Source organism: Rhodotorula paludigena (assembly GCF_050403205.1).
Source record: "Rhodotorula paludigena JCM10292 DNA, Rt_paludigena_JCM10292v1_ctg48, whole genome shotgun sequence".
In the NCBI taxonomy this organism is placed as follows: domain Eukaryota; kingdom Fungi; phylum Basidiomycota; class Microbotryomycetes; order Sporidiobolales; family Sporidiobolaceae; genus Rhodotorula; species Rhodotorula paludigena.
In genome coordinates, this window is record NW_027481410.1 from 44,359 (window position 1) to 67,625 (window position 23,267).

At 61.9% G+C, this 23,267-nt stretch overlaps 8 protein-coding genes across 8 annotated transcripts; 6 read left to right on the forward strand and 2 right to left on the reverse strand.

The window, feature by feature from the left end:
* Positions 1 to 503: 503 nt before the first annotated feature.
* On the forward strand, positions 504 to 1,320 carry JCM10292_007064 (histone H3; the record flags this gene model as incomplete). The annotated part of the gene is made up of 5 exons (XM_076651252.1): positions 504 to 518; positions 725 to 832; positions 897 to 973; positions 1,047 to 1,216; positions 1,280 to 1,320. 5 exons carry the CDS (start codon positions 504 to 506, stop codon positions 1,318 to 1,320), a joined length of 411 nt encoding a protein of 136 aa, XP_076503170.1.
* A 648-nt stretch (positions 1,321 to 1,968) lies between these two features.
* On the forward strand, positions 1,969 to 4,210 carry JCM10292_007065 (uncharacterized protein; the record flags this gene model as incomplete). The annotated part of the gene is made up of 9 exons (XM_076651253.1): positions 1,969 to 2,134; positions 2,196 to 2,314; positions 2,380 to 2,423; positions 2,484 to 2,831; positions 2,905 to 3,242; positions 3,316 to 3,535; positions 3,628 to 3,745; positions 3,834 to 3,987; positions 4,065 to 4,210. The coding sequence occupies 9 exons, from the start codon at positions 1,969 to 1,971 to the stop codon at positions 4,208 to 4,210; spliced, it is 1,653 nt and encodes a 550-aa protein (XP_076503171.1).
* A 477-nt stretch (positions 4,211 to 4,687) lies between these two features.
* Positions 4,688 to 5,928, forward strand: JCM10292_007066 (uncharacterized protein; the record flags this gene model as incomplete). Its single annotated transcript, XM_076651254.1, has 4 exons — positions 4,688 to 4,818; positions 4,958 to 5,313; positions 5,380 to 5,632; positions 5,721 to 5,928. 4 exons carry the CDS (start codon positions 4,688 to 4,690, stop codon positions 5,926 to 5,928), a joined length of 948 nt encoding a protein of 315 aa, XP_076503172.1.
* Positions 5,929 to 7,324: 1,396 nt separating this feature from the next.
* JCM10292_007067 (uncharacterized protein) lies at positions 7,325 to 9,341 on the forward strand (the record flags this gene model as incomplete). The annotated part of the gene is made up of 4 exons (XM_076651255.1): positions 7,325 to 7,404; positions 7,473 to 7,885; positions 8,355 to 8,440; positions 8,508 to 9,341. The coding sequence occupies 4 exons, from the start codon at positions 7,325 to 7,327 to the stop codon at positions 9,339 to 9,341; spliced, it is 1,413 nt and encodes a 470-aa protein (XP_076503173.1).
* A 1,246-nt stretch (positions 9,342 to 10,587) lies between these two features.
* JCM10292_007068 (uncharacterized protein) lies at positions 10,588 to 15,405 on the forward strand (the record flags this gene model as incomplete). The annotated part of the gene is made up of 17 exons (XM_076651256.1): positions 10,588 to 10,893; positions 11,227 to 11,299; positions 11,352 to 11,485; positions 11,553 to 11,557; positions 11,618 to 11,651; positions 11,713 to 11,816; positions 11,997 to 12,105; positions 12,181 to 12,294; positions 12,880 to 13,248; positions 13,660 to 13,946; positions 14,001 to 14,070; positions 14,132 to 14,359; positions 14,419 to 14,531; positions 14,592 to 14,734; positions 14,803 to 14,905; positions 14,973 to 15,206; positions 15,273 to 15,405. 17 exons carry the CDS (start codon positions 10,588 to 10,590, stop codon positions 15,403 to 15,405), a joined length of 2,559 nt encoding a protein of 852 aa, XP_076503174.1.
* Positions 15,406 to 15,667: 262 nt separating this feature from the next.
* Positions 15,668 to 17,199, reverse strand: JCM10292_007069 (calmodulin; the record flags this gene model as incomplete). The annotated part of the gene is made up of 7 exons (XM_076651257.1): positions 15,668 to 15,695; positions 15,807 to 15,888; positions 15,968 to 16,096; positions 16,317 to 16,460; positions 16,864 to 16,894; positions 17,009 to 17,029; positions 17,188 to 17,199. 7 exons carry the CDS (start codon positions 17,197 to 17,199, stop codon positions 15,668 to 15,670), a joined length of 447 nt encoding a protein of 148 aa, XP_076503175.1.
* A 658-nt stretch (positions 17,200 to 17,857) lies between these two features.
* JCM10292_007070 (uncharacterized protein) lies at positions 17,858 to 19,613 on the forward strand (the record flags this gene model as incomplete). Its single annotated transcript, XM_076651258.1, has 5 exons — positions 17,858 to 18,070; positions 18,130 to 18,219; positions 18,281 to 18,601; positions 18,685 to 19,257; positions 19,377 to 19,613. The coding sequence occupies 5 exons, from the start codon at positions 17,858 to 17,860 to the stop codon at positions 19,611 to 19,613; spliced, it is 1,434 nt and encodes a 477-aa protein (XP_076503176.1).
* A 626-nt stretch (positions 19,614 to 20,239) lies between these two features.
* JCM10292_007071 (uncharacterized protein) lies at positions 20,240 to 23,137 on the reverse strand (the record flags this gene model as incomplete). Its single annotated transcript, XM_076651259.1, has 6 exons — positions 20,240 to 20,737; positions 20,801 to 21,103; positions 21,190 to 22,329; positions 22,391 to 22,657; positions 22,730 to 22,952; positions 23,025 to 23,137. The coding sequence occupies 6 exons, from the start codon at positions 23,135 to 23,137 to the stop codon at positions 20,240 to 20,242; spliced, it is 2,544 nt and encodes an 847-aa protein (XP_076503177.1).
* Between the last annotated feature and the right edge of the window lie 130 nt (positions 23,138 to 23,267).

The following is a 23,267-nucleotide window of genomic DNA, read 5'->3' on the forward strand; positions in this document are numbered from 1 at the left end:
AGCCACCTACTCCTCGTCGACAACACCCAACTTTCGGCGCTACCCGTCAAATCTGGGCGATCTCGTTTTCAGTGCAGGCTGGGAGCTTGTGCAGTACGCAGCTGCTGGGGGCTGCTAGAAACACCACTCGAGGCCAGGGAAAGCCTATGTCCCCGAGCTCGCCCTACTTCTTAGCCGAGGCGCCCAATCTGAGACACTAGGGCTTTCACGGGCGAGAGGTTGGCACTTTCGGCCTTCCCTCGTGCCCATCTCGTCTTGCTGAGACTTTGTTCTGGTCCCGCACTAACTGTAATAAGCACTGCTAGTGCCTGCAGGGAGAAGAGCGGCGACAGAGCGGTAGGGAGGAGTCGAGAGAGCCGCGAAGCGATGCTACCTGCCGCGCGCGCACCTGGCGAACCTGCGCTTTCGGCGCGGCGCGCGCGGCGGGCTTTGCAAGACTCGGGCTCAGACTGGCGCTTCGCCTCTCTCCCTCCTTCCCACCACTTTGTGCACTCTCGCTCACAATGGCTCGTACCAAGGTGCGCTTCCCTCCGAAACCTTCTCTGCACGTCGGCTTGAGTATTTGCTCGAATCGCGGCACTTGCATGCACCTCTTCCCTCGCTCCAACGACACGCGTTTGTTGTGGTCGTCGCCGCGCCACCCTCGCTTCGCCTCGTCGATGTCGATGCTCAGCATTCGTCTGACTCGTGCGCTCGTACTGACTCATCTTGTGCTGTCGTGCAGCAAACCGCCCGCAAGTCGACCGGTGGCAAGGCCCCGCGCAAGCAACTCGCCGCCAAGGCCGCCCGCAAGTCGGCGCCGCAGACCGGTGGTGTCAAGAAGCCTCACCGCGTGCGTCGCTTTCTTTGGTCATACTTGAAGTCACCTGTGCTCATCTCTCGTGGCCGACTCGCAGTACAAGCCCGGCACGGTCGCGCTCCGTGAGATTCGTCGCTACCAGAAGTCGACTGAGCTCCTCATCCGCAAGCTCCCGTGCGTCCAGCCCACATGCGCGCATAGCCTTGATTCGAACGTGTCGCTGACTCGATCGTGCCGCACCTCTCAGCTTCCAGCGCCTTGTCCGTGAGATCGCGCAGGACTTCAAGACGGACCTCCGCTTCCAGTCGTCGGCGATCGGTGCTCTCCAGGAGGCTGCCGAGGCATACCTCGTCTCGCTCTTTGAGGACACCAACCTCGCTGCGATTCACGCCAAGCGCGTCACCATCCAGCCCAAGGGTGCGTTCTGCTCACGCCGTCTTCCTCCGTTCTCGGCTGACCTGGCTTTCTTGCTTCGCGCAGACATCCAGCTTGCGCGCCGTCTTCGTGGCGAGCGCTCGTGAGCGCTTTGTCGTTGTCGCTGGCTGAGGAGGAGGAGGAGGGTTGCTTGTCCGTCGTCGCTTCGCATTTCTCGCTGCCGCCTTGTGCCTTACTTTACACACACCTTTCTGCCGATAGCTCTTCCTCCTTCGCTTGTTGTGTAGGCTACGGCCTCTTCTTCGCGAGTGCAACCATCACCGTGTCTCCATCGTCCTACTCTGCTTGAAAGGCTCTCTCGCTACGGTCGCGAGTAAGTCCCGGCGTATCAAACAGAAAGCTCGAACTCTGCGTGCGCGAGGACATACATACGGTACAGAGCAGCCTTCGACGACACGTTCGAGTCTCGGGGAGCTCGGGCTCTGCTACGGGGCCGTCGTCGCGCTTCACCCCTTTGACGGACCTTCCGCTGCCGTGGGGGTGGCTTTGCTGTGCGAGCATGCGGCTCCAAGCCCAACTGAATCCGCGCTAGCGTCGATTCCCGGCCTCGCTCGCCGTCCCGCGACTCCCGCTCACCCCCACTTGCTTTCGACACCGGTCCGAAGGGAAGATGAGTGCCGCTTTGCCTCTGGTCTGCGATGCGGGGACGCGTGCTACCCTCTGCACGAGTTGCTGTTGCTGCTTGACCCTGCACGACACCCTTCTCGAAGAGAGTTGTCCACGTCCGAGCCAGGATGCTCTCCCTTCTCTCCCTGGCCGGTGCATTCGCTGCACTCGCTACCGTTGGTCCTGTCGGGGCCTCCCCTCTTCCGCTTGCTGCTCGCAACAACGGCTCGCCGAGTGTGACAATCCAGAACGGCACAGTCGAAGGTGTCCACCTCCCGACCTTCTCGCAGGATGGTGAGTCGTCCTTCTCCTCGAGTCTCACAGCAACTGACAGATACTCTTGAACATCGCGTAGCCTTCTTGGGCATTCCTTACGCTCAATCGCCAGTCGGCGATCTCCGTCTCCGCCGCTCGCGCGTGCTCGACGCGCATTTCGACGGCGGCAAGTACGAAGCAAAAGAGTACTCGCCGTTCGTGAGTCAACCGCCTCCAATGACTCAGTTGACCATGTGCTACTTGCTGACAATCTGCCGCTGTAGTGCCCGGGCATCGGCGGAGACAATGTCGGGTTTGAGCAGTCTGAGTGCGTCAACGGCGACCCGATCCCGTTCTACGCCGATCGCTGATTCCTGATTGTCACTAGGGACTGCTTGACCATCAACGTGCTCCGCCCGGCGGCTATGACGGAGAACGATGCTCTTCCTGTCGGATTCTGGATCTACGGCGGCGGCTTCCAGATGGGAGGAAACGCGGATCAACGCTACAACGGCAGCTACATGCTGCAGCGCGCTGTCGAGATGGACAAGCCTTTCGTCTACGTCCAGGTCAACTACCGCACGTCGTCTCTAGGCTTCCTCTCCTCCAACGAGCTTCGTGCCGAGGGCAGTGTCAACCTCGGCCTCTACGACCAGAGGCTGGCGCTCGGTTGGGTGCAGGATAACATCGCCGCTTTCGGTGGTGACCCGAGCAAGGTGACCATTTGGGGCGAAAGGTGCGTTGCGCTCTGGACACGCGCATTACACGCCTGGTCAGAGACCTGATCGCTGACTCCACCGTACCCACAGTGCCGGTGCGATGTCGGTGTCGGCTCATCTGCTCGGCTACGGCCTCCAGTCTACCCCGCTCTTCCACGGTGCGATCCTGGAATCCGGCAATCCTTTCACCTCCTCCTTCGCCTCGCCAGAGGCGATTCAGCCGCGCTTCGACTCCGTCGTCGAGTCTGCCGGCTGCAGCGGCTCAGACGACGTCCTCGCTTGCCTCCGCGGCGTCTCCTTCAAGACCTTCAACGAGTCTGCCAGTCCTTGGAGTTGGTCGCCGGTTGTCGACGGCGAGCTCATCTCGGCGTACCCGTCGGACGTGATGGCCCAGGGCAACTTTGTCCGGGTCCCTATCCTCGTCGGCGGTCCGTCCCTTCGCTTCGAGTATTGACGCCGCGGGCCAATCTGACGTTAAAACTGCTTCATTGCGTCCTGCAGCTAACACCGATGAGGGGTCGGCATTCGGCTCCAAGGGCATCAACACGACCGAACAGCTCGTCGAGAATCTCGGCGTCCGCTACCCGAACTTGACCTCCGACAGTGTCAGCAGGCTCCTCGAGTACTACCCGAACGATCCGTCGCAAGGCTGCCCCTTCAACACTGGTGACGGCGTCCTCAGCACCGGGCTGCAGGACAAGCGTTCGAATGCAATCTACGGGTGCGTCCTTTCTACCCCGTCTCTTGTGCGGTGCAGACCGGCCCAACAGAGTAAAGAGTCGACACTCTGACGGTGCGCCTTGCCGTCCACAGCGACATCCAGTTCGGGGCTGGCCGCCGCTTCCTTGCCGAACAGTTCTCCGCTGCTGGCCAGCCCGTCTATTCGTACCGCTTCGACCAGCCGGCGGAGAACGCTACTGTCCAGACTGGCGTAAGTCGCGCTGTCCCGACTGATGCGCGACTCTGTCGGGCAGACGGCATCCCCGGACAGCAGTAGCTGATTCTGCATTTGATCGCAGACGACGCACTTCGTCGAGGTAGCGTACGTCTTCTCGTACCCGTATAAGACGGCCAACACCCTCGGCACCCGTCCTGGCGACGCCGAGCTCGCGCACCTGGTCACGTCGCAGTGGATTTCGTTCATCGTCGACGGCACGCCAAACAACAACGGCGGTGTATTGACCCTCATCTCCCTCACGACGGTTCGGGTATGATCAGCAGTTCTGACTGTAATTTTCTACCCGCGACAGTCGACGGTGCGCCGACCTGGCCCGACTACCGTGACGGGGCGGCCAACTTCGTTCACCGCCGCCACGGCTCGGTTATCGAGACGGACGATTTCCGCAAGGACGGCATTGCCCTCATCAATGGTCTCGGCTGGCAAGCTGGGGTCTGAGTCAGCGTACTCGATGTTTTCTGAGCAGCACCCATGTTGCAGAGCTGCATTGTCTGCTATCTTCGAAGCGTCGTCCTCTCTATTACACCCTCACCAGAAACTTGATTCAATGGAATCCGGGATAGTCATGCCCATGTGAGAAATCTGCGAGGGAAGCGCGTATAATTGGCAAACAGCGGTGAGGGGAGCGGGACGCATGTCGTCGTGCTGAAGGTGGGTAGGTGGGTGACACCGCACAAATACTCGACGTCCATTATTGCCTGGCACTAGAATTGTTCGTCTGGGCGATCGATTCGAGCTATCAAGCGCGGTTCGGGTTGTGCCAGTCTTGTCAGGAGACACCTTGCCGCTGCTTGTCATCATCCCTTCGGCCGTCCGTCCTGCCTCCACTCAACCGCCACTCACGGCTCCAAGCGTCGCTTGTCCTGCCGCTCTTCCTCCTTCTGCTCTGTTGCTACGTCTCGAGAGCGCGCTACAATGACACACTACGGACCTGGCGCCGATCTTCCGGGCTTTAAGTGGATGCTCGGGCACCTCACGGCGTCCACTCCCAAGCCAGAGGGGAACTTGACCGGCCGCGTGGCTGTTGTCACGGGCGCAACATCGGGGTGCGTCGAAGTTCAGTCATGGCACGCGCTCCGGCTCACTGCAGGTTAACCGAATCCTCCTCTGTCTCAGCCTCGGCTAGGCTTGCGCGTGTCACTTTGCTCGTCTCAACACTCCGACCATCATTTTTGCCGTTCGGAGCCCGGAAAAGGCCAAGACGTGGATTCAGCGACTCTACAAGGAGGTCCCGTCGTTCCGCGGCGAGGTCAAGGCTCTCGCGCTCGACTTGGACCGCCTCGAGAGCGTGAAGGCTTTCGTTGGCGAGCTGGATAAGCTCGTCGACCGCCTTGACTTTGCAGTGCTCAATGCCGGCGTCGCGCCGCTCAAGCACATCGATTCGCCTCACGGGTTCAACCAGGACATCCAGGTCAACGTTGTTTCGACAGGTCTCCTTGCCTTGCTCCTGCTGCCCAAGCTGGGAGCTACCGCCAAGCTGCCGCAGCCCGACGGTGCTACTCCCATGGCTAAATCGCAGCTCCTCATCGTCGCCTCCGAAGGTGCGTCTTGACGGGATTCGCCCCTTCTTTGCCCCGTCTCATTAGTGACCCTTCTTGCCTCAACAGTTCACTACTGGGTTCGCACAGAGACGCAGAAGCTGCTTCTTGACGCCGACAAGCCTCTTCAGGCTGCCTCGGTACCGGGCTTCCGCGAGAAGATCCCGGCGGACGAGATGTACCAGATCACCAAGCTGTTCGACGTGTTCCTTGCGCGTAAGATCGGCGCTCTTACGGCGAGCGCCGACGTGCAGGTCACCAGCACTTCGCCTGGACTGTGCCAGTCGGGCTTGCGAGACGACTTTGGCCCTGTCGCTGCCTGGTGCGTGCACGTATGGGTCCAATGGCACTCCTGACAATATTGCTGAGTACGTTTCGATACGCAAGATTTTTGACCGCATTGCCTGGAGCGCCGAGTTTGGAACGCGATACTACATGCGCGCCGTCCTCCTCCCGCATACGCAGGGCTCGTTCATCTCGCCCGTCGGCGACAACTTCCCGCCTTCTACCTTTGCCTGCTCAAAGGAAGGCGTCCAAGTCGAGGAGCGCATGTGGGCGGAAGCCTGTGGCGTGTGGAAGGACGCGGCGCCGGAGGTGAAGGAGGTGGTGGGGGCTTAAACGCTCTATCTGGTCTTCTGGCGCACACGTGTACCGCTCTGTATTGTGCAATCTGTTTACAGTCGTCGTCACGAACGGCCTAGTTCGTTCGTAGCATGAGGCCCATCCCCATCGTCGCTCGCGAAAGCAGTTCCAAGGATGCAGACCTAGCTAACCAGATCAGCGCGGGACAATCCAGCGGCTGCTGGCAGCTAGCATCAGCGTCGAGCCATCGGCAGTGCGTACGGTCGGCTGCGAGCTCCGCCACAGCGATGCGGAAGGTTGAAGGTGATGAAGCGTTGCGAGGTCGCACCGCGGAACGCCGCAATGAGGTATGATTCGAGGTCAGCACAGTACGAGAGCGACAAGCGAGACGCTGCAATACGCGCGGGTCAGGCAGGGTGTGCTCGCAAGAGGATGGTGCAAGCGATGAGGGACGCCGCAGGTCTGCCCTCGCCCCTTCCGCTTCGGAAGCGGGATGTGCGGCAGACAGGACGCATGCGCTCTGTTTATCTCGGTGCAGTCGCCCGCACAGGCTCGTGCTGGCCCAGTTTGCCGCATCGGAGATCCAGTCGCTTTGTCCTCGCCGCTCTGCTTGCTCTTGCTTTTCTCTCCATCGGTCTGCGGTTGGTACAATTCATAGCGATCTACTGCATGACATGATACTGAACTTTCTTCGGAACAGTACAAGTCTTCCTGCGGCTGATCACCTTCGCCCGCTGCCTTCGCCTCCGACTGTTTCCTTCGTTTCCCACCCTGCGCAACTTGCTGCGCAGCTAGACGAGTGCCGCGCTCTTTGCCAGAAGGGCTCTTTCAATCCCGAAGATGATCTCGAACCGCGCAACTTCTCCGCTGTTTGGCAGGACGAAGTCAATCGGTCGCTCGGCTCTACTCCATCTTTTGCAAGCGTCTACCCGAAGGTGCGCGCTTTTTCGGAGGCAAGAGACGTCATTTATTGAGTAATGACTCGATGCCGCAGTCGTGGCCTTTCGTCATGCGCGAAACCGACCAGTTCGCGCTCGAGAGCATCGTCTCGCTCCGGCTACATGCACTCAGCACGCTTTGGCCGGCCTCTGAGGATGCTGCCGACTTCCTCTACGTCGATTTGGATGCTCGGGCGGTGCCACGCTGCTTCAGCAGCTGCCCAAACCGCGACCTGGTCACCCTGAACCGGGATCAGCTCAAACGCGAGGTAGTCGACTGGCTGGAGACGACTATCTCGTCGTTCCGGAGTCGCCGCACCTACCCGTCAATCCTTCTATCACTGGCTCTTATCGATCATGACTACGAGAACAACATCTTGCGACCTCAAACCCAAGCCGTGGTCAAGGACAACGCCGTGGTCTGGGGCATCGAAAGAATGCCCTGGCAGACAACAGACGAGCTTGCGTGGTTCTACCAGGCGCCGTAGCCTTCGATGCTGCATCTAGCGTACAAGCCGCCCAGTTCCGCTCCCTCGCTCGCGCACTGGCAAGCGCGACAGGCTCGACGCTTCCTGTGAGTGCCGTTCACCTGCTCACACCCTGATTCTTACTGCTGACACCTGATCGCGCTTGTTGTCGCAGCCTGTCCTTTGGCGGCAAATCGGAACCCAACTCGCCCAAATCTGGCAAGGGACCGCACAACGGCTTCAAGCTGCGCCAGCTCATCGCGTCCACACTGCTGCAGCGCAAAACGACGCTCAACTCGTCCGACGCCGACGTCGCCTTGCGCTTCTTCTCGCCGCAATCCAGCCGAGCCGACATTGCTGCGCTGCACCTCGACATGGCGCAATCTACCTTCTGCCTTCAACCACCTGGCGACTCGCCCACTCGCAAGGGTTTCTTCGACTCGATACTACTCGGCTGCATACCCGTGATCTTCCGCCGCGATACCTACTCCCGCATCCCGCTCCGCCGTTACACCGGACAGCCCGTCAACGTCGAAGACGAGGTTGCATACTTTCTCGACGCCGACTCCCTCATTGGCAACGTCACCAGTGACGAAGGCGACCTTGTAGACCGGCTGCGCGCAGTGCCAGCAGCCGAGGTTGTATGCCGGCAACAAGCTATCGCGGAGCTGGCGCACAAGCTACAGTACTCGCTGCCAACCGCCGCCGAACGCCCGGCGGATGTTCTGGGCTGGGGTTCAGACGACGCCTTCGAAATGCTGGTCAGGCAGTTGTTGGAGATTCGAGACGTCGGCGAACGTGTCTCGGACGCGAAGGGAACGTGAAGGAGTACCGACTACCGCAGCCTGTTTGCCTCGTTGTCCCTCATCTGTCCCGTACTATCCTTCTTCAGCATTGTATTGGAACACGTCTGCACGTGCACTCGTATGGGCATATCCAAGCTAGGACGTCTGCGAGAGTCGTCACTGCGAACAAACTGCGACGCACGTGAGAACCGCCTCCCTTGTTCTCCGGCACCCGCGCGCTCACCTCATGCGACGTCATGCGTGGCCCATAGTACTCTCCTGCGCGCTCCTGATCATCCTGAGCCTGTACGCGTTCCGCTCGTCAGCGACATCGACCCAGCTCTTCCTCATCACTCCGGTGCGTTTTCCGCGCTCTCGCCTACTTACGCGGACCGCCAGGCTGAGCTGAGCGTGCGCGCGCACAGACAAAAGACACGATCACTCGATACCCGCACCTGCTTGTGTTCGCTCAGTTGCTGATTGCGTCTCCGTCCGCCTCGAGCCTCACCTGGATCGTCGTCGAGGATGCCAACGAGCCCGATACGGCTGTCGCGGCGTTGCTGGCGGAAACGGGGTTGAAGCACCACTACATTGCGGTGCCGACTCGAGCGACCGGCGTGCACCGGGGCGTCGAGCAGCGAAATGCCGCCCTCGACTTCCTCGCCAAGGAGGGCTACGAGGGCGTCGTCTACTTCGCCGACGACGACAATGCATACCGACCTGCGCTCTGGTCGTTGCTGCGTAGAGTCGAGCGCGACACCTTCCTGATCCTCCCCGTCGGAAACACGGGCTATATGGGGTGGGAAGGCCCTGTCGTCTCCGCCGTTTCGCCAGCCGCCGCGACAGCCGCGGAAAGCAAGGACCGCTTCGCCATTCAACAGTGGTGCTGCGACTACTGCGTGCGCCGATGGAACGTCGACATGAGCGGTTTCGCTTTTCACACCAGTCTGCTAGAGGGCGACCGCGAGCAGCGCGCAGCCCGCTTCGACCTCGAAACCGACTCGGGATTCCTCGAGTCCGACATTCTTGACATACTCGACGGCAGGAAGCGGAGCAGCCTCGTTCTCGATGCCGAGCTGCTCAGACGAATCCACGTCTGGCACAACTTCGGCAAGCCCTTCCACCGTGCAGGACTCTACGACGCCGACTGGACGACCGAGGCGTCGCTTGCCCTGCGACTAGCGAACGAGACGGACGTCGCGCGAGGATTCTCGTGGGCAGCGCGGGACTTGCCTCGTGCAAGAATGCTTGCGGATTGAGCCGTGGGATTATTGACCGTTCCTTTCGGTGCGTTCTTTCCACGTGGCAGGCAAAGTTTACTGTGCCGACGGTACTTGTTGCAGCCGTGCGCGGGTCAGGATACACTTGTGCATGCTGTAGAGTGTCCTTCCCTCCTGTTGTCTTAACGCAGCCGGATCACTCGCATACTCCAGATTCGCGGGCAATGCAGTATAGACAGCGTCGCATCTTTGTACAGATCACAGCCTCGTTATCGTGTCGACTCCTGATCGACCGTATCGTCAATCTCCGCGACGCCCGGCCGCTGGAACCACCACTCGTCACACGGGTGCGGCGAGACAAACGGCCGGAAACAGCCGTCCGAGAGCTGCCAACCGGCCTTGGCTGGCGTTTTGAGATCCCAGACGCACCTGTGCATCAACGAAGGTCAGGATGTCGCACGTTTCGTCAAGATGCACGCAAGCGAGCCGGACGAAAGACGGAAGCCGGAAATGTACGTACCAGCTTCCGCATTGCTTGACGGCAGACTGCAGTACGGCTCGAAGATTGACATCGCTCGTGAAGAGTGCGCACTCCTCCTCTTGTCGCTCAATGAGGTCGATCCACTCCGTGAGGCCCGGCTCCAGCTCGCCGCACGCTCGTTGTACTGTTCGACCGATCGACGAGCTCCGTTGCGGAGCTCGCATGTATCGCAACCGACTACGAGGACGAGCGCGGTCAGGAATGGAAGCGAGCGATCCAGCGCGAAGGAAGCCTCGGAGGAAGGATTCGGAGCGTACTTTTGAGCCATGTCCGAGGAGGCCGGATGATCGAGTCTGGACGTATGGCCGAAACGTCGCGCCACCGACTGTGAATTGCGCACAAGCACTAGAGCCGTGCACACGAGCACGAGAACGAACAGGAGCGGAAGAGCGAGGCGTCGGAGCGGAGGAGACGACGACCGTGGAGAAGGGCGCAGCGTCCGCGACTTGTCTCGATAGCTCATGCTGCGCGGGTGGAAGAGCGCGGAGAGACCACCTGCGGGTGCGGCTGAGTCTGCCGGAAGCGAAGAGCGGCGCGCAATCCTCACGGAGATGTCAATCAACGTCGCCCTCTCGCTGCACGCCGGAAGGGCGCTGGCGCAGCGCGCGAGTGCGTAGAAGCCCACAGATGGGCGGTTTGCTCGGGACAAAGGCCCGGCGACGTTACCTCGTGCTCGTCCTCATCGCCTTCACTGTCGCCTGGTCGACCGGATCTTTGCCATGGTCGAAGCGTGAAGCGCAGCCGATGCTCTCCGCACAGTCCACGGCGCCCATACACGTCCTCTTCACCGCTTCAGGCTCGTATACGATCGGACTCACGGCGCTCATCAACTCGACCATCTCGAATGCATCTTCAGCGACCCGGCGACGACTGCTGTTTCATTTGGTCGCGCAGACGCACGCAGACGTCGAGAGCGTGCTTGAGACGGTCCACACGAACCTCAAGTCGGCCGAACTGCGGACCGCGGGCTACGCGTTAGACGACCTGCAGGATCCGCGACTCGACGATGTCAAAGTGTGGGCCGAATATCGTTCGGCATCGCTGTCTGAGGTTCGTGAAGCACTTCCGCGCTCGCGGGATTGGTAATGACCCAGTCGCACCGCAGCCGATCGTATACGCTCGCTATCTCGTTCCGTCGATCTTGCCTGCATATGTCAACCGCGCCATCTATCTCGACCAGGACACACTTGTGCAGAGGGACATAGCGGAATTGTGGGAGATAGATCTGGAGGACTTTCCGCTAGCAGCTGCGCGTTCGTGAGCACCTTTCCTAGCCTTTGATTAGCTGCTAACCCTCTACTTCGTCAGGGCTCTGTCGCCCCTCCGCCCTGGTGCGCCCTTCCCGCACGTGTCTCGAGCTTTGCTGACTCGCCCATGCGACAGTGGAGCAACCAGCTCGTCATGGAGAAGGAAGCGCTCGAGGGTTTCGAGCACGACACCTGTACACTCAACAACGGTGCGTGCAACAGCCTGAAGTCTGTAACAGCGCTGACGTATGGCACTCACAGGCGTCCTCGTGTACGATCTGAAAGCCTGGCGCGAGCACAAGCCGTCGTACACCGATCAACTGTTCGAGTGGACGCATCACAATGCTGTCGACCAGCTCTACTCGCTCGGCTCGCAACCGCCGTTCAACCTCGTTGTGCGTGTAGCTGTCTCTTATGCAAGAAACTAGCGGCACGCACGCTGACGCATTCCCTCGCACACAGTTCTAGTACGCTGCGGACGTATCCCGCATTCACCAAAAGCACTGCTGACTTTGCCCGCCCCGCAGTCGCAACTATAAAATACTCGATAATCACTGGAACGTGAGCAGCGCCGACGCCACAGAAAGGGCTGGTCACAAGCTGACATCGCTTCCTTTCCCAGCTCATGGACATCGCCGGTCTACACGAGGAGACGGCCCACGGCAATGGGCTGCCTTCAACCAAATTGCATGAACAGGTGCACAATGCTGCCATACTGCACTGGAAGTGCGTCCGCGTACCTTGATGAGGCTCGAATAGGCGGGAGAGACGCTCACTCCGCCTCGACATCGCAGCGGCGTGTTCAAACCCTGGACCTGCGGCGGCGAGGGGTACTACTCTCATCTCTGGCAGGTCTCGATGCACATTCTGTTCCGAGTCCTCTTTTGACGGGCCGCGCTCCCACAGGACGAAATACTTCCCAATATTCGCCGATCATGTGCGAGAAGCCCAGCAGGATCAGAACTGCCGCGAACTGATCGTCACCAACTTGGACATCCCATCGCATGTCGAGAAGGTGCGACCACTCTTTCCCGGTGCATGTCAGCTTCGCCACGCTGAGGCTGATCTGCGTCGCCCGAGGTCCTCGCAGTTCACGGTCATCATCGTTTCGTTCGCTCGCGCCGATACGCTCGTTCGTATCGCCCGCCATCTTGAGCACTCGGACTACGTCAAGGAGGTCATTGTAGCCTGGAACAATCAGCAGGTCGGTCTGCTCTCCCTTCATTCGAACAAATACGCTCTCTGAACATCGTTCCCGGAATATACAGACTCCATGCCCCGACGAGCTGTATGATATGCCCTGGGTCAGGTGTATCCAGCAAAGCGCGAATCTTGTCCATAATCGGTCTGTCTGCTGAGTCGCTTCTCAAGCGGGCACGCACTCATGCAAATGACTCGGCAACAGCTTCCGTGTCCACTCATACGTGACGACCGAGGCCGTGTTGCACTACGACGACGATGTGTGCCGCTCTAGACTGTCGTCTTGCTGCACTCCATGCTGACAATTCGCACCGCCAGATTCTGGTCCCGCTTGCCGATGTCGAAGCCGCCTTTCACGTCTGGCAGCAACATCGAAATCAAGTCCTTGGATTCGAGCCACGCGTCGTTGTTTGCGACGGCGACGACGAAGGCTATGCACGAGAAGCGCCGGCGCACTTCGGCAGTCGAGACCTTCTGCCCAGCAACTGCCGCTACCGCTTCAAGCTCACGCACGGCTACTTCGATCTGGTCGCACGCTCGTCTCGCTTCAGTAATACTGCCGCATGGGCTGACATCGGGATCGCCGCAGATTGGCAAGCTCTTCTTCGTGCACCGCCTGTACATGCAGTCGTACTTCTCGCATCCCAAGCTTGTTGCGCTGTCCAATGATGCGCCCTGCGAAGACCTCGCCATGTCGTTCCTCGTCGCCGGCCTGCCGTCCAGCAGCTCGCCGCACCCGACTCTTCCGCACACAGTCGGTCACGCCAAGATGGCCAAGCCACCTCTCCTCTTCCAGAGCAACATCACCGAGATTCACTCGGAGACGTACGCCGGGCTTTCGCAGGGCATTGACACGGTCGCCTGGCGGGAGAAGCGACACTCGTGCCTCGAGAACCTCCTCGACATCTTCGACGGGCACCGCCCGCCGCCGCAGCGGTACTTCTACACGCGCGACGAGGTGCGCGAGCGCGTGTATCGCCTACCGGTCGAGGGCCATCTCGAAGAAGGCTGGTGCAGCGACGTGCATGGAAGCCGCGTTTGTCGGCAACCCTAGACCAATTTTCCGCATCCTCCTGTATTTTCCGGATTCTATCGCATCTCCACCGCATCGAGCATTGTTTATCAGACAAAGAATAACTATGCATGGTGGCGGGTGACAAGTGTCTCGACTGCAGCCCGAAAGCAGCCTTCTCTTCGGGAGCTGGCTCCACACCGTTTGGAAGCTGCCTTGTGCGCGCCTTGCACTCGAGCTCTCGCGCACTGTCCCGCGTCGTCCATCCTCTGCCGGGCTGTCGCGTCCCTCTCGATCGCCCGAAAGCGGGGCCGCGCTCCTCTTCCTCCTGCGATGAGACGCGTCCACTTGCGCAAGCCCACGGTGCTCCTGCTGACGCTGGTCCTACTCTGCTGCTACACGCTTTCGCGCTTCCTCGGCCGCGCCGCGCCTGTGCGCGCGACCATCGTCCTCACCGCGTTTGAGACGAGCGGGCTCCGACCCGAGTGGTTGCGCACGATCTGCGAGCGCTACGTGTCGCGCGAGTACGCGCAGATTGTCGAGGAGGTCTTGCTCGTGTGGAACAATCCCGAAGCGGAGCCGCCAGCTGAGCTCCCGGAGGAGGTCAAGGTCGTCCGGACAGAGGTCAACAGCCTCAACAACCGGTGCGTTGCTGTCCCGGTCCATCTTCGCGCTTAAGTTGACCACCACCAGCACAGATGGCTTGCCGCGAGTACTGCCGCCAGTCCGGTCGTGCTCGCACACGACAATGACCTCGTCCTGAGCAAGGTCCGCTTTCCGTCGTGCTCTTCCTCCATCTGTACCCACTGAATGCTCCGAGCGCATACAGAATGGCATCAGATGTATGCTGAATGTCTGGCGGGACCACCCTGACCGGCTCATCGGCCCATATGCTCGAGCACGAGACGGGTTCGACTATGTCCTCGACGACCTCGTCTCGCGACCTTCCGCCTATCACTTTGTTCTGCCGCGAGCACTGGCGGGCTCGACGAGCTCGATGGCGCAGTATGGTGTGGAAGAGCTCACGCCACTGCGGCAGTACGTTGACTCGCAAGCGGTGCGTTGGTCTCCTGGATCCGGTGTTGACAACTCTGCTGACTCGGCTCCGCTCCCCAGGCTCACTGCGACGACCTCCTCCTCAACCTTGCGGTAGCTGACTCGGCGCAGACACCTCCCCTGCGAGTCGCCCTCCCTCCTGGCAGCGTAAGCGACTACGCCTCGGTCTGCAGGTGCGTCCGCTCCTTCTCGTCCCTCCGCGTTCGGCGACACTGACGCTGCTCGCATCGCAGTCCGCTTGACCGCACGCAGTCTTCCGGCCTCGCGGATCAGGGCTCGCGCTGGGCGCTCCGCACAGAGTGCCTGCACCACTTTCTCACGAGCGCGCACTTTACGCCCGAGGCGTCGAGTCCGGGCACGCGCAATGTGGCCGTCTGTGTGTCTGTCGCACGCTGTCTTGAGCCGGACTCATACTGACTGCCACCTTGGTCATGCAAACCGCAGGTGACGAAAGCGGCGAGTCGTACACGCTCGAAAGCGCCGTGAGCCTGCGGCGCTGGCGCGCGATGGACAACGGCACCGCGGCCGACCTGTGCCCCGAACTCGCGTGCGTCGCCTCTGTTCCGTACTATCCTCCTCGCACTGAACCTCCCTCTGGTTTCCGACGGCACCAGCGCGCTGCACCTCGCGCACCCGGCGAAGAAACAGGCGCCGGCGTCGTACCGCCCGGGCGTCGGCGGCGAGATCGCAGAGTACTGCCCCGAGGTGGACCAGGCGCGCGTGGACTGGGTCGACGCACTCGTCGCCTTGCCGACGTGCGCGGTCGCATCGGGCGGGGGCGGGCTGCGGATGGGCGAGCGGCTCGAGGGCCCGCTGGTCGAGAGCGCGAAGCACCAATGCGGCGCGTGGTGCGTCCCTCTGTGCCCTCTCCCTCTCTCTCGTGGTGCATGCTGATGTGGCGAGAACGCGCACAGGTGTATCTGGGATCTGCGCACGTCGCGGAAAGCCGGGTGGCACCTGCGGCAGGACGAGTGCTTCGAGCGGTTCGAGCACGGGCACCCGGCGTGCGACGAGTGGTTCTGGCAGCGACCGAGGTTTGACTTGTAATCCGAGACTCGGGCACAGAACATCCGCGTAGCTTTGAGCGAGAGAAGAGAGAGAATTTCGGCCAGCCGTGACGCCGAAAACGAGTAACTGCTGCAGCTGTGTCATTTCGTGACTGAAGTAGAAAGAGAGCGAGAGGAAAGAACGAGACATGACGGGGAAAAGACGCGGGGCGGGAGGAGGTAGAAGGCATAGACAAACGGCGGCAAGAGGTCAACGGCGGCAGAGGGGCCGCGTTGGCGGGTCACAAGATCGCCTTCCCAGCTCAGCGAGACATCATCATCCGGACGAACCTACGATACAGCGGCGAGTCAGTGAGGAGGGCTCGGGACGATTCGACAGCGATGAGGAACGAGACGACCCGGCGGGCCGCCCAACCCGCCGTCGAGAAGGTCCAAACGTACTCGTCGTAGTTGATCTGGCCGTCACCGTCCGTGTCTGCCTCGCGGATCATCTCGTCGACTTCGTTGTCCGAGAGCTTCTCGCCTGCTCGCGCGTCCGCCCCACCCGACAGTCAGCTCTTCCTTCCGCTTTGTCAGGCAGAGGGAGGGTGAGAGGGACACACCGAGGTTAGTCATGACGTGCCGGAGCTCGGCGGCGCTGATAAAGCCGTTGCCGTCCTTGTCAAAGACCTTGAACGCCTCGCGGATCTCGTCCTCCGAGTCGGTGTCCTTCATTTTTCTCGCCATCATGGCTGCGCGCGCGAGAGAGAGCGGGACGGGCGCATGAAAGAAAGGGGAGGTGGAAGGAGAGTCAGCGGGATGAGCGGGGATAGGGCGAGCGACCTGGGGTGCTGCAGCGCCTCCGCTGCCTCGAGAGCTCCGCCACTACATACCCATCCCCGCACCCAAAACCACCCGCAAAGCGAGAAACGCGCGAGAAGGGGAGCAAACGAAGGAGAGCCCACGACGCACTGAGGAATTCGGGAAAGTCGATGGTGCCGTTGCCGTCGGCGTCGACCTCGTTGATCATGTCCTGCAGTTCGGACTCGGTCGGGTTCTGCCCGAGCGAGCGCATGACGGTCCCGAGCTCGCGCGTCGTGATCGTGCCGTCGCCATCTGCGCACGCGGGTCGAGGTGGGGCGCGGCGGGGCGGGGCGAGTGGGCGAGTTGAGAGCAGCGAGGACAGGGGGCGAAGTGTTTGCCGCTCAAGAGGTGTATGGACGGTCGTGCCGAAGCGCATGGGCGAGATTGAGAGCCCGCGCAGGATTGGCAATGCGAGGTTGCCGAGAATAGGGCGCAGGGGGGAGAGGAGGCAAGGCGTCGGTCGGCGTGCGAGAAGTGCGAGTCGGTGTTGGAGGCGGCGCAAGGAGCGTGTCGGAGCAGACAGGAGTGTATGAGCGGGGCAGAGTCGGCGGTGACGAGGACGAGGGAGGGGGATAGGGGACGAGAGAGAAGTCAGGAGGAGGTCCGGGAGCGGGAGTGACAGCGGTTGCCTTGGCGAGGAAGGCGGTGGACGCACCCTTGTCGAAGAGGGAGAAAGCCTCCTTGAACTGCGCGCACGGCGAGCGAGGGAAGGAGCGGGTTCAGCGGGAGCGACGAGCGAGGACAAGGGCGCGCTCGTCTCTCTCGCGTCGAGTGCGGGAGGGGGGAAGCTGGAAGCGCACCTCGGAAATCTGGGCCTCGGACTGGCAGGGCGTGCGTTCACGCAGAGCGAGCGAGTCAGTGCGAGTTGCGAGGGGACGCCGACGCGGAGAGGGAGAGACACGGCGCAAGGCGCAAGGACGGCGGGCAGAGGGGCGGGGAGGGAGGGTGCGGGTGCTTCCGTCCAGTCTGCTCGACTCACGAGCTGGTCCATCGTGTGCAGCGGGCGCGAGTCGAGCCAACCCGCAGCGGCAGCTCCCCCTCTCGGAGACACGGCCGCCCCTCGCTCTCCCGCTCGCCCTCAGAGCGACGAGCGAGTAGCCTGTACGAGCTAGTGATCCTATCGCACGCCTCTCTGACCCTGCAGACCCCCTGCACCGACGAGGACCAGGTCGAAGCAGGCGGTGCACGCAGCTCCCTTTTGCTCCCCTTGACCCGCCGACCCCAAGCAAACCTCTGAACGCACCTGCTCTGCACTCAGAGTGCTCTCGCTGAGCCCGCGCGAGTGCACACCCTTTGCCGCGCTCTGTGTCGTCCCTCGTCGCTCGCTCCCCCCGCTCTTGCCGGCCCCTCGTCATCTCGCTCGCATCCTCGCCCAGGCAGACAGGCAGCACTCGCTACAGTGAGCTTCAGAGGATCAAAGTGCATCCCGAACGAGGCCAGCGACGGCGAGCCTCGCGCTGCCCTCGTTGCCCTTGTCCTCCCGCTCGAGGGCCGAGGTACTTGGTGCAGCGGCCGGCCCAGCGCTGCGCGGCTGTGGAGGCCATGAGAGCGCCTCAGTAGCTGTCAACAAAGCCTCGCATGCACCGAACTGACCCGCAATCCTCGCCGCAGACACACCCACGACCGCCTTGCTTTAGCCGCCCAGCGTCATGCCCTCGACCTCGTCGCTCACGTCGTCCGAAAAGTCCCTCATCAAGAAGCACGCCGCGACGGGCGCAGGCGACAAGATCCACGCCGCCGCCATCGGCCGCATCTACTATGCGTACCCGGACCCGGCAAAGTGGAGCTACAGCGGCATCAGCGGCGCCGTCGTCTTTGGCTGGGGCAGCGCAGGCGGGTGGCTCAAGGTCGTCGACCTCGCAGTGCGTTAACCCTCGCCGTCGGACAGGCACACAAAGCTGATACCGTTCGCGTCGAGCAGGGCACCCGCGGCGTCATCTGGCAGCACGGCGTCGTCGAGGACCTCCCGTACTACCAGGACCGCACCTTCTTCCACACCTTTCCTTCCGATGTGCGTCTCTTTCTCTGTCTCGGTTGCGCAACTCGGCTGACCCGGCCCTCTGGACGCACAGGACTGCATGATCGGCATCGCCTTCTCGTCCGAGTCGGAAGCCGCCGACCTCTTCAAGAAGATCTCGCTCCGGCACAAGTACGCCGCCAAAGCCTCGGGATCGTCGTCGTCGGCCGCGGCAGTCAAGTCTTCGTTCGGCGGCGGGAGCAGCAGCAAGAAGAAGAAGAAGGGTGGGATCGACAAGAGCATGATTGGCGCGCCCTCGGGCTTTTCGCACGTCGCCCACATGGGCTTCGACGCCGAGCAAGGGTTCTCGACTCGCAATATCGACCCGAGCTGGGAGCGGCTGTTCCAGCAGCTCGAGGGACAGGGGATCAGTCGTGTGAGTCCAGGCCGTTCCAACGTTCCGTCGCACGGGGTTTTTTGAGACCAACAGGACGACTGAACCTTCCTTGTTCTCAACAGGCGCAAATCGAGCAGAACGAGCATTTTATCCGCAACTTTGTCGAAGGCTCTGGTGGGCCTTCTGCCGCTCCTCCGCCCTCTGCCGCCGCTCCACCTCCCGCCCGCGGCGGACCGCCAGGCCGTGCGCCCCCTCCTCCCGCTCCGTCCTCCGCTTCCGCAGGGGGAAAGCGCGTCCCTCCTCCTGCGCCACCCTCCCGCGGCGGCGGCGCGCACGCAGTCAAGCGCAAGCCGCCACCGCCTCCCTCGCGCGGGTCGGCTCCGCCGCCTCCTCCTCCTCCTGCTGCTCCGCCCGCCGCGCCACCTTCGCGCGCTGCTCTCCCGGCTGCTGCGCCGCCTCCGCCTCCTCCCCCGCCGCCCGCGCGGGGTGGTGCGGCCGCTCCTCCTCCGCCGCCGCCGCCGCCTTCCGCACGAGGTGGCCCTCCCGCCCCTCCTCCCCCGCCGCCTCCCGCACGGGGCGGCGCACCCCCTCCGCCTCCGCCTCCGCCGCCCGCAGCCGCGCCGGGAGCGGGCGGAGACGGGCGCAACGCTCTGCTCGCGAGTATCCAGGGAAAGGGCGTCGGGAACCTGCGCAAGGTGTGTCTCGGGTCGCTCCCCCTCCTCCTATCTCTCTTCCTCCTTTCGAGCGCCATGCGTGGGCGTCGAGCTTGCCCAACCCCTTGCTGACGCTCTCCTCCAATTGCGACCCCGCGCAGACGGATCACTCTGCCGCAGACAATGCCGGCTCGCTCGCCGCGATGGGCATCGTCGGCGCTGGTGTCGCTGGCGCAGCGACGACCGCAGCCGTCGCGTCTTCCTCCTCGGCGGCGGCGCCTGCTGCGGACGAGGGCGGCGGAGGTAACCTCGCGAGCGCGCTTGCGGCGGCGCTCAGTCAGCGGAAGGGGGCTATCGGGGACTCGGACGACGAAGAGGAGAGCGACGAAGATTGGTAGGGCGGCTTTGCGGGCGTGCGGAGAGGAGGAATGGAACCGAGGGAGATGACTCTGCTCTGGATGCGCGGATTTGCTTGACGGAGGCGAAGTGAGGTTCGCCGAGATCGTGCTGGTGGGATGTTTTGTGAACGAATCGATTCAGCTGCAAGAGCGCATGGCATGCTTCAATCGACTCTCTCGCTCACATTCACTCTGGTCTTTCGAAGGGGCACCACCACCCCTTTGCTCTCCTCCCTCTGGCCCGCTGCTGAGCGCCCCGCACGTGATGACCACGTCGCTTCCGTTCGAGACTGTAGACGCCTTCACCGCCGAGCCCTTTGCCGGCAACCCGACCGCCGTCCTCGTCTTGCCGCTCGCATCGCCGCCCGCGCTGCAGCAGCTCTCGCGCGACGATGTGCTCATGCAGAAGATTGCGGCCGAGTTGCAACCGATTCAGACGTATAGATCCATACCAGGAGGAAACGACATACGATCGCAATGAGGAGCGGACAGGAATCGGGAGATGGCTTCCCGGAGCGCCTGCTCGAACTGCAACACGTTGACCTGCACCCCCAAATTCCGGTGACAGTTACTGTTCGCGCAAGCGAGATTAGTTGAAAGAAAATCCGGAGATTCGGGGGCGGGGCTTACCGACACGGGTGATAGGCAACGCAGCTTTGTGTGTCCCCGTTGACCTCCCTGCCGAAAGGCAAGCAAGCCTCCAGATCCTTGGCGGCCTTGTTGCCGCCATATAGCGCTGCCTCGTCGGCGGTCGGGTAGGGCTGATCGACCAGCTCGACGTGATGAACGCCAGTCCGACTTGCGAGGCGGCGTTGCTCGTCGTGATAGTACAGGTGGGGGAACATCTCGATCAGGGTTGAGGTCGGCTCCATGAAGACTTGGTTGTTGAGGTGCGAACCGTGGACCGAAAACAAGATGTCGGCCATCTGGAACATCCGGACTTGCTCGTCATACGGGACGTCCGCGTCCACCTTGCGCATGGTCAGGTTGACGCCGGCGGCGTTGACAACATCGACGAGGTCCTCCCAATTATACACCAGTCGGTTGCGTTCCAGAAAGACCACTTGAATGTCGGCCAGTCGGCAGGGTGGCGAGCGAGGGGCATAACCGAGACTCGAAAGAACCTGCGCATAGTTGCGGCGGCCTTCAGCAAGTGCTCTCTGACACGGGATGGGAAAGAAGCGCACCGTGCGGCGGAAATAGTCGGCTTCATGCGTGTCGCGGAAGTAAAGTGGATCTTGCTCGACCTTGACGGACTTTTCGAAGCAGAAGAGGTCCGGATTAGCGGCTGAAGGGAAGTCGGACATGTCATGCCAAGCGTAGGCCGAGTTGTTGAGCGCCAAAGGTACAGCGCTCTGCCTGCCGAGATCAACTTGAGGATAAAAGTCCCGACCCGACGAGCCGCCGGGGAGGACTGCGCGCGCGGCATCGATGCTGGCGTTCGCAAAGAACTGTGCCCAGCTGTTGGGCTCGAACGTCTCTTCGAGTAGCTGTGCAGAATAAGGCGTCAGCGACCGTATCGTGACTTGCAAAGCAGTGATTGCCCGCCAGCACAGTGCGCAGTCAGCGAGCGTACCTGATGGCGGTCGAAGAAATGCAGCGCGTCAACACCGACGTCCTCCAGGAGCGGATAGCCATTCGCCGCAAGCAACACATAATTCGCCCATACGCGCATCCACGAAGCCGGATGACTCCTGCCCTCGAACTTGGTGTAAAGGAAGGTCGTGCCGTTGATCCAGATGACAGTCTGACGGGTGGACGCTAGATCCTTCACGCCGAACTTGTGCTGCGGGCCGCCCGCATGGTAGAACATCCGAAGAATGCTCTTTTCGAAGCTCGGGTCCACCGTCTCGAGCTTTTCGACATCGGTGTCGCCGATGAGCCAGTACTTGACGGGCTCCTCCTTTGAGCGCTTCGGCTCGACGCAAAGATTGCGCATCGTCGCTACGCGCATCCTCCCGGTGCGAGTGCCGAGAGAGGTGGTCGACACCCAGTGCATGTCGTCGAGCTTGATCTCGCTGCCTCCGCTTGTCGCAAAGCGCTCGACTGCGACGATGTCGACGGGCAGTCGTGAAGCGAGCCGTGCGGCGGTGTCGAGATGAGAGGAAGGCAGAGTCGAGGCACTTCCGAGGAGCGGACCAGCGAGAGCAGCCACGGCCGTGATGGTGAGGAGGGCGCCAACGGGCCAGAAGAACGGTGACCACGCCTGACGCCAAGATGGCTCAGCTGGAACTCGAGTCGCGGAGAAGTCGGCTTCATCGACGTCGTCAAGATCGGGCGACGAGGCGTTCCCGTGTCCGGCCTCTTCGTTAAGCGAAAGCGAGATGTATTCGGGCTTGGCGGGCTTGCAGGCCGGAATATCCTTGAAACGGTTGAAGGCATACGTGCCAATCCCGATGAGCCCGACGCCGAAGACGCTGTGCGGGTTGAGCGTTTTCCGACCAAGGGCGGGATGGAAGCATGCTTGCGCGACGAACACGGTGACAATGCACGTCGAGCTACCGACGAGCTTAACGAGGTTGTCGCGCTGCCGAAGGATGGTCGCGACGATTAACCCGACACCCGCGGTGAGCGGCACAAGGAGGAGATAGTGAATGAGCGTAAGGCGCCGGGCGTCGTCGAGGGCGACTTCGGGAGCTGTGGCGGCTCCGACTCGCCCGTCCCAGCTCATTGCGAGGACAGAGGCGAGCATTGCGCCGAAGAGATACAGGTAGAACTACCGGACACGAGGTGCGTGAGAATCCGGCCGGATACGATTAGGCGGTAGCGAGACTCACTTGAGCGACCCAAAAAGGTGCGTCGCTCTTCAGCATCTTCTCGGTCCAGATATTGGCTGTCGCCGTATTCAATCCGATGACGAGGCCAAGTAGAGGCGTGGCCAGCGTCTCGAGCGACGACAACTCCGCGCCTCCAGAGAATGCGCCTCTGACGCTCGAGGACGCTGTCTCGGCGAGGCCGACGGCGATTATGCCGAGAGCAATCCAGGCGTGAGGACTCGTCTGGGGTCGCATCGTGAAGTGGTGGATGACGGCGGTGAGCGGAAGCTGGCGAAGACGAGCCATCAGCAAGCCCGCCATTGAGCCGCAAGGAGCGGTTAACACGACGAAGGCGCCTACTTTCGACATGACGAATGCCTGCAGCAGCGCCGGAGGTCCCATCTCGAGGCCAACGAGGTAGAGAACGTTGTTGACCAAGTACAGGAGGGCCGGGACGAAGAAACCGACGTAGGCGAGTGCTCGGCGCCAGAGCGGGTCTTCGGCGCGATGCATGTCGAGTTGCCTGATACTGCCGCCGGCGACGAGCGCTGCGGCAGCGACGACAAGCTTGGTCGCCTCGACCCTGTGGACGAGCACGAGCAGGAGTCAGCGGCCGCAACCCTCCCGACCGAGCGTAGCGCCCGCTGGAACTCACGAACATGCCAGGAGAGACAACGAGAGCTGCGCGCGGGAGTGGAACGCCTGGTAGCTGAGCAGAATGCGCAGCGTCTCGCCAGTGACGAACGAGGCGAGCAGGCCGTGAGCCATTGGGACGTTGTGCAGGAGCAGGCGGATAGCGAGCGAGAGCGAGCGAGAGACCCTCCGTCGCCGCGCTCCCCAAAGGGACGGCTCAGCGAAGGGGGAGCGCCGGGAACGTTGAAAGCAGAGAGCGCGCGCC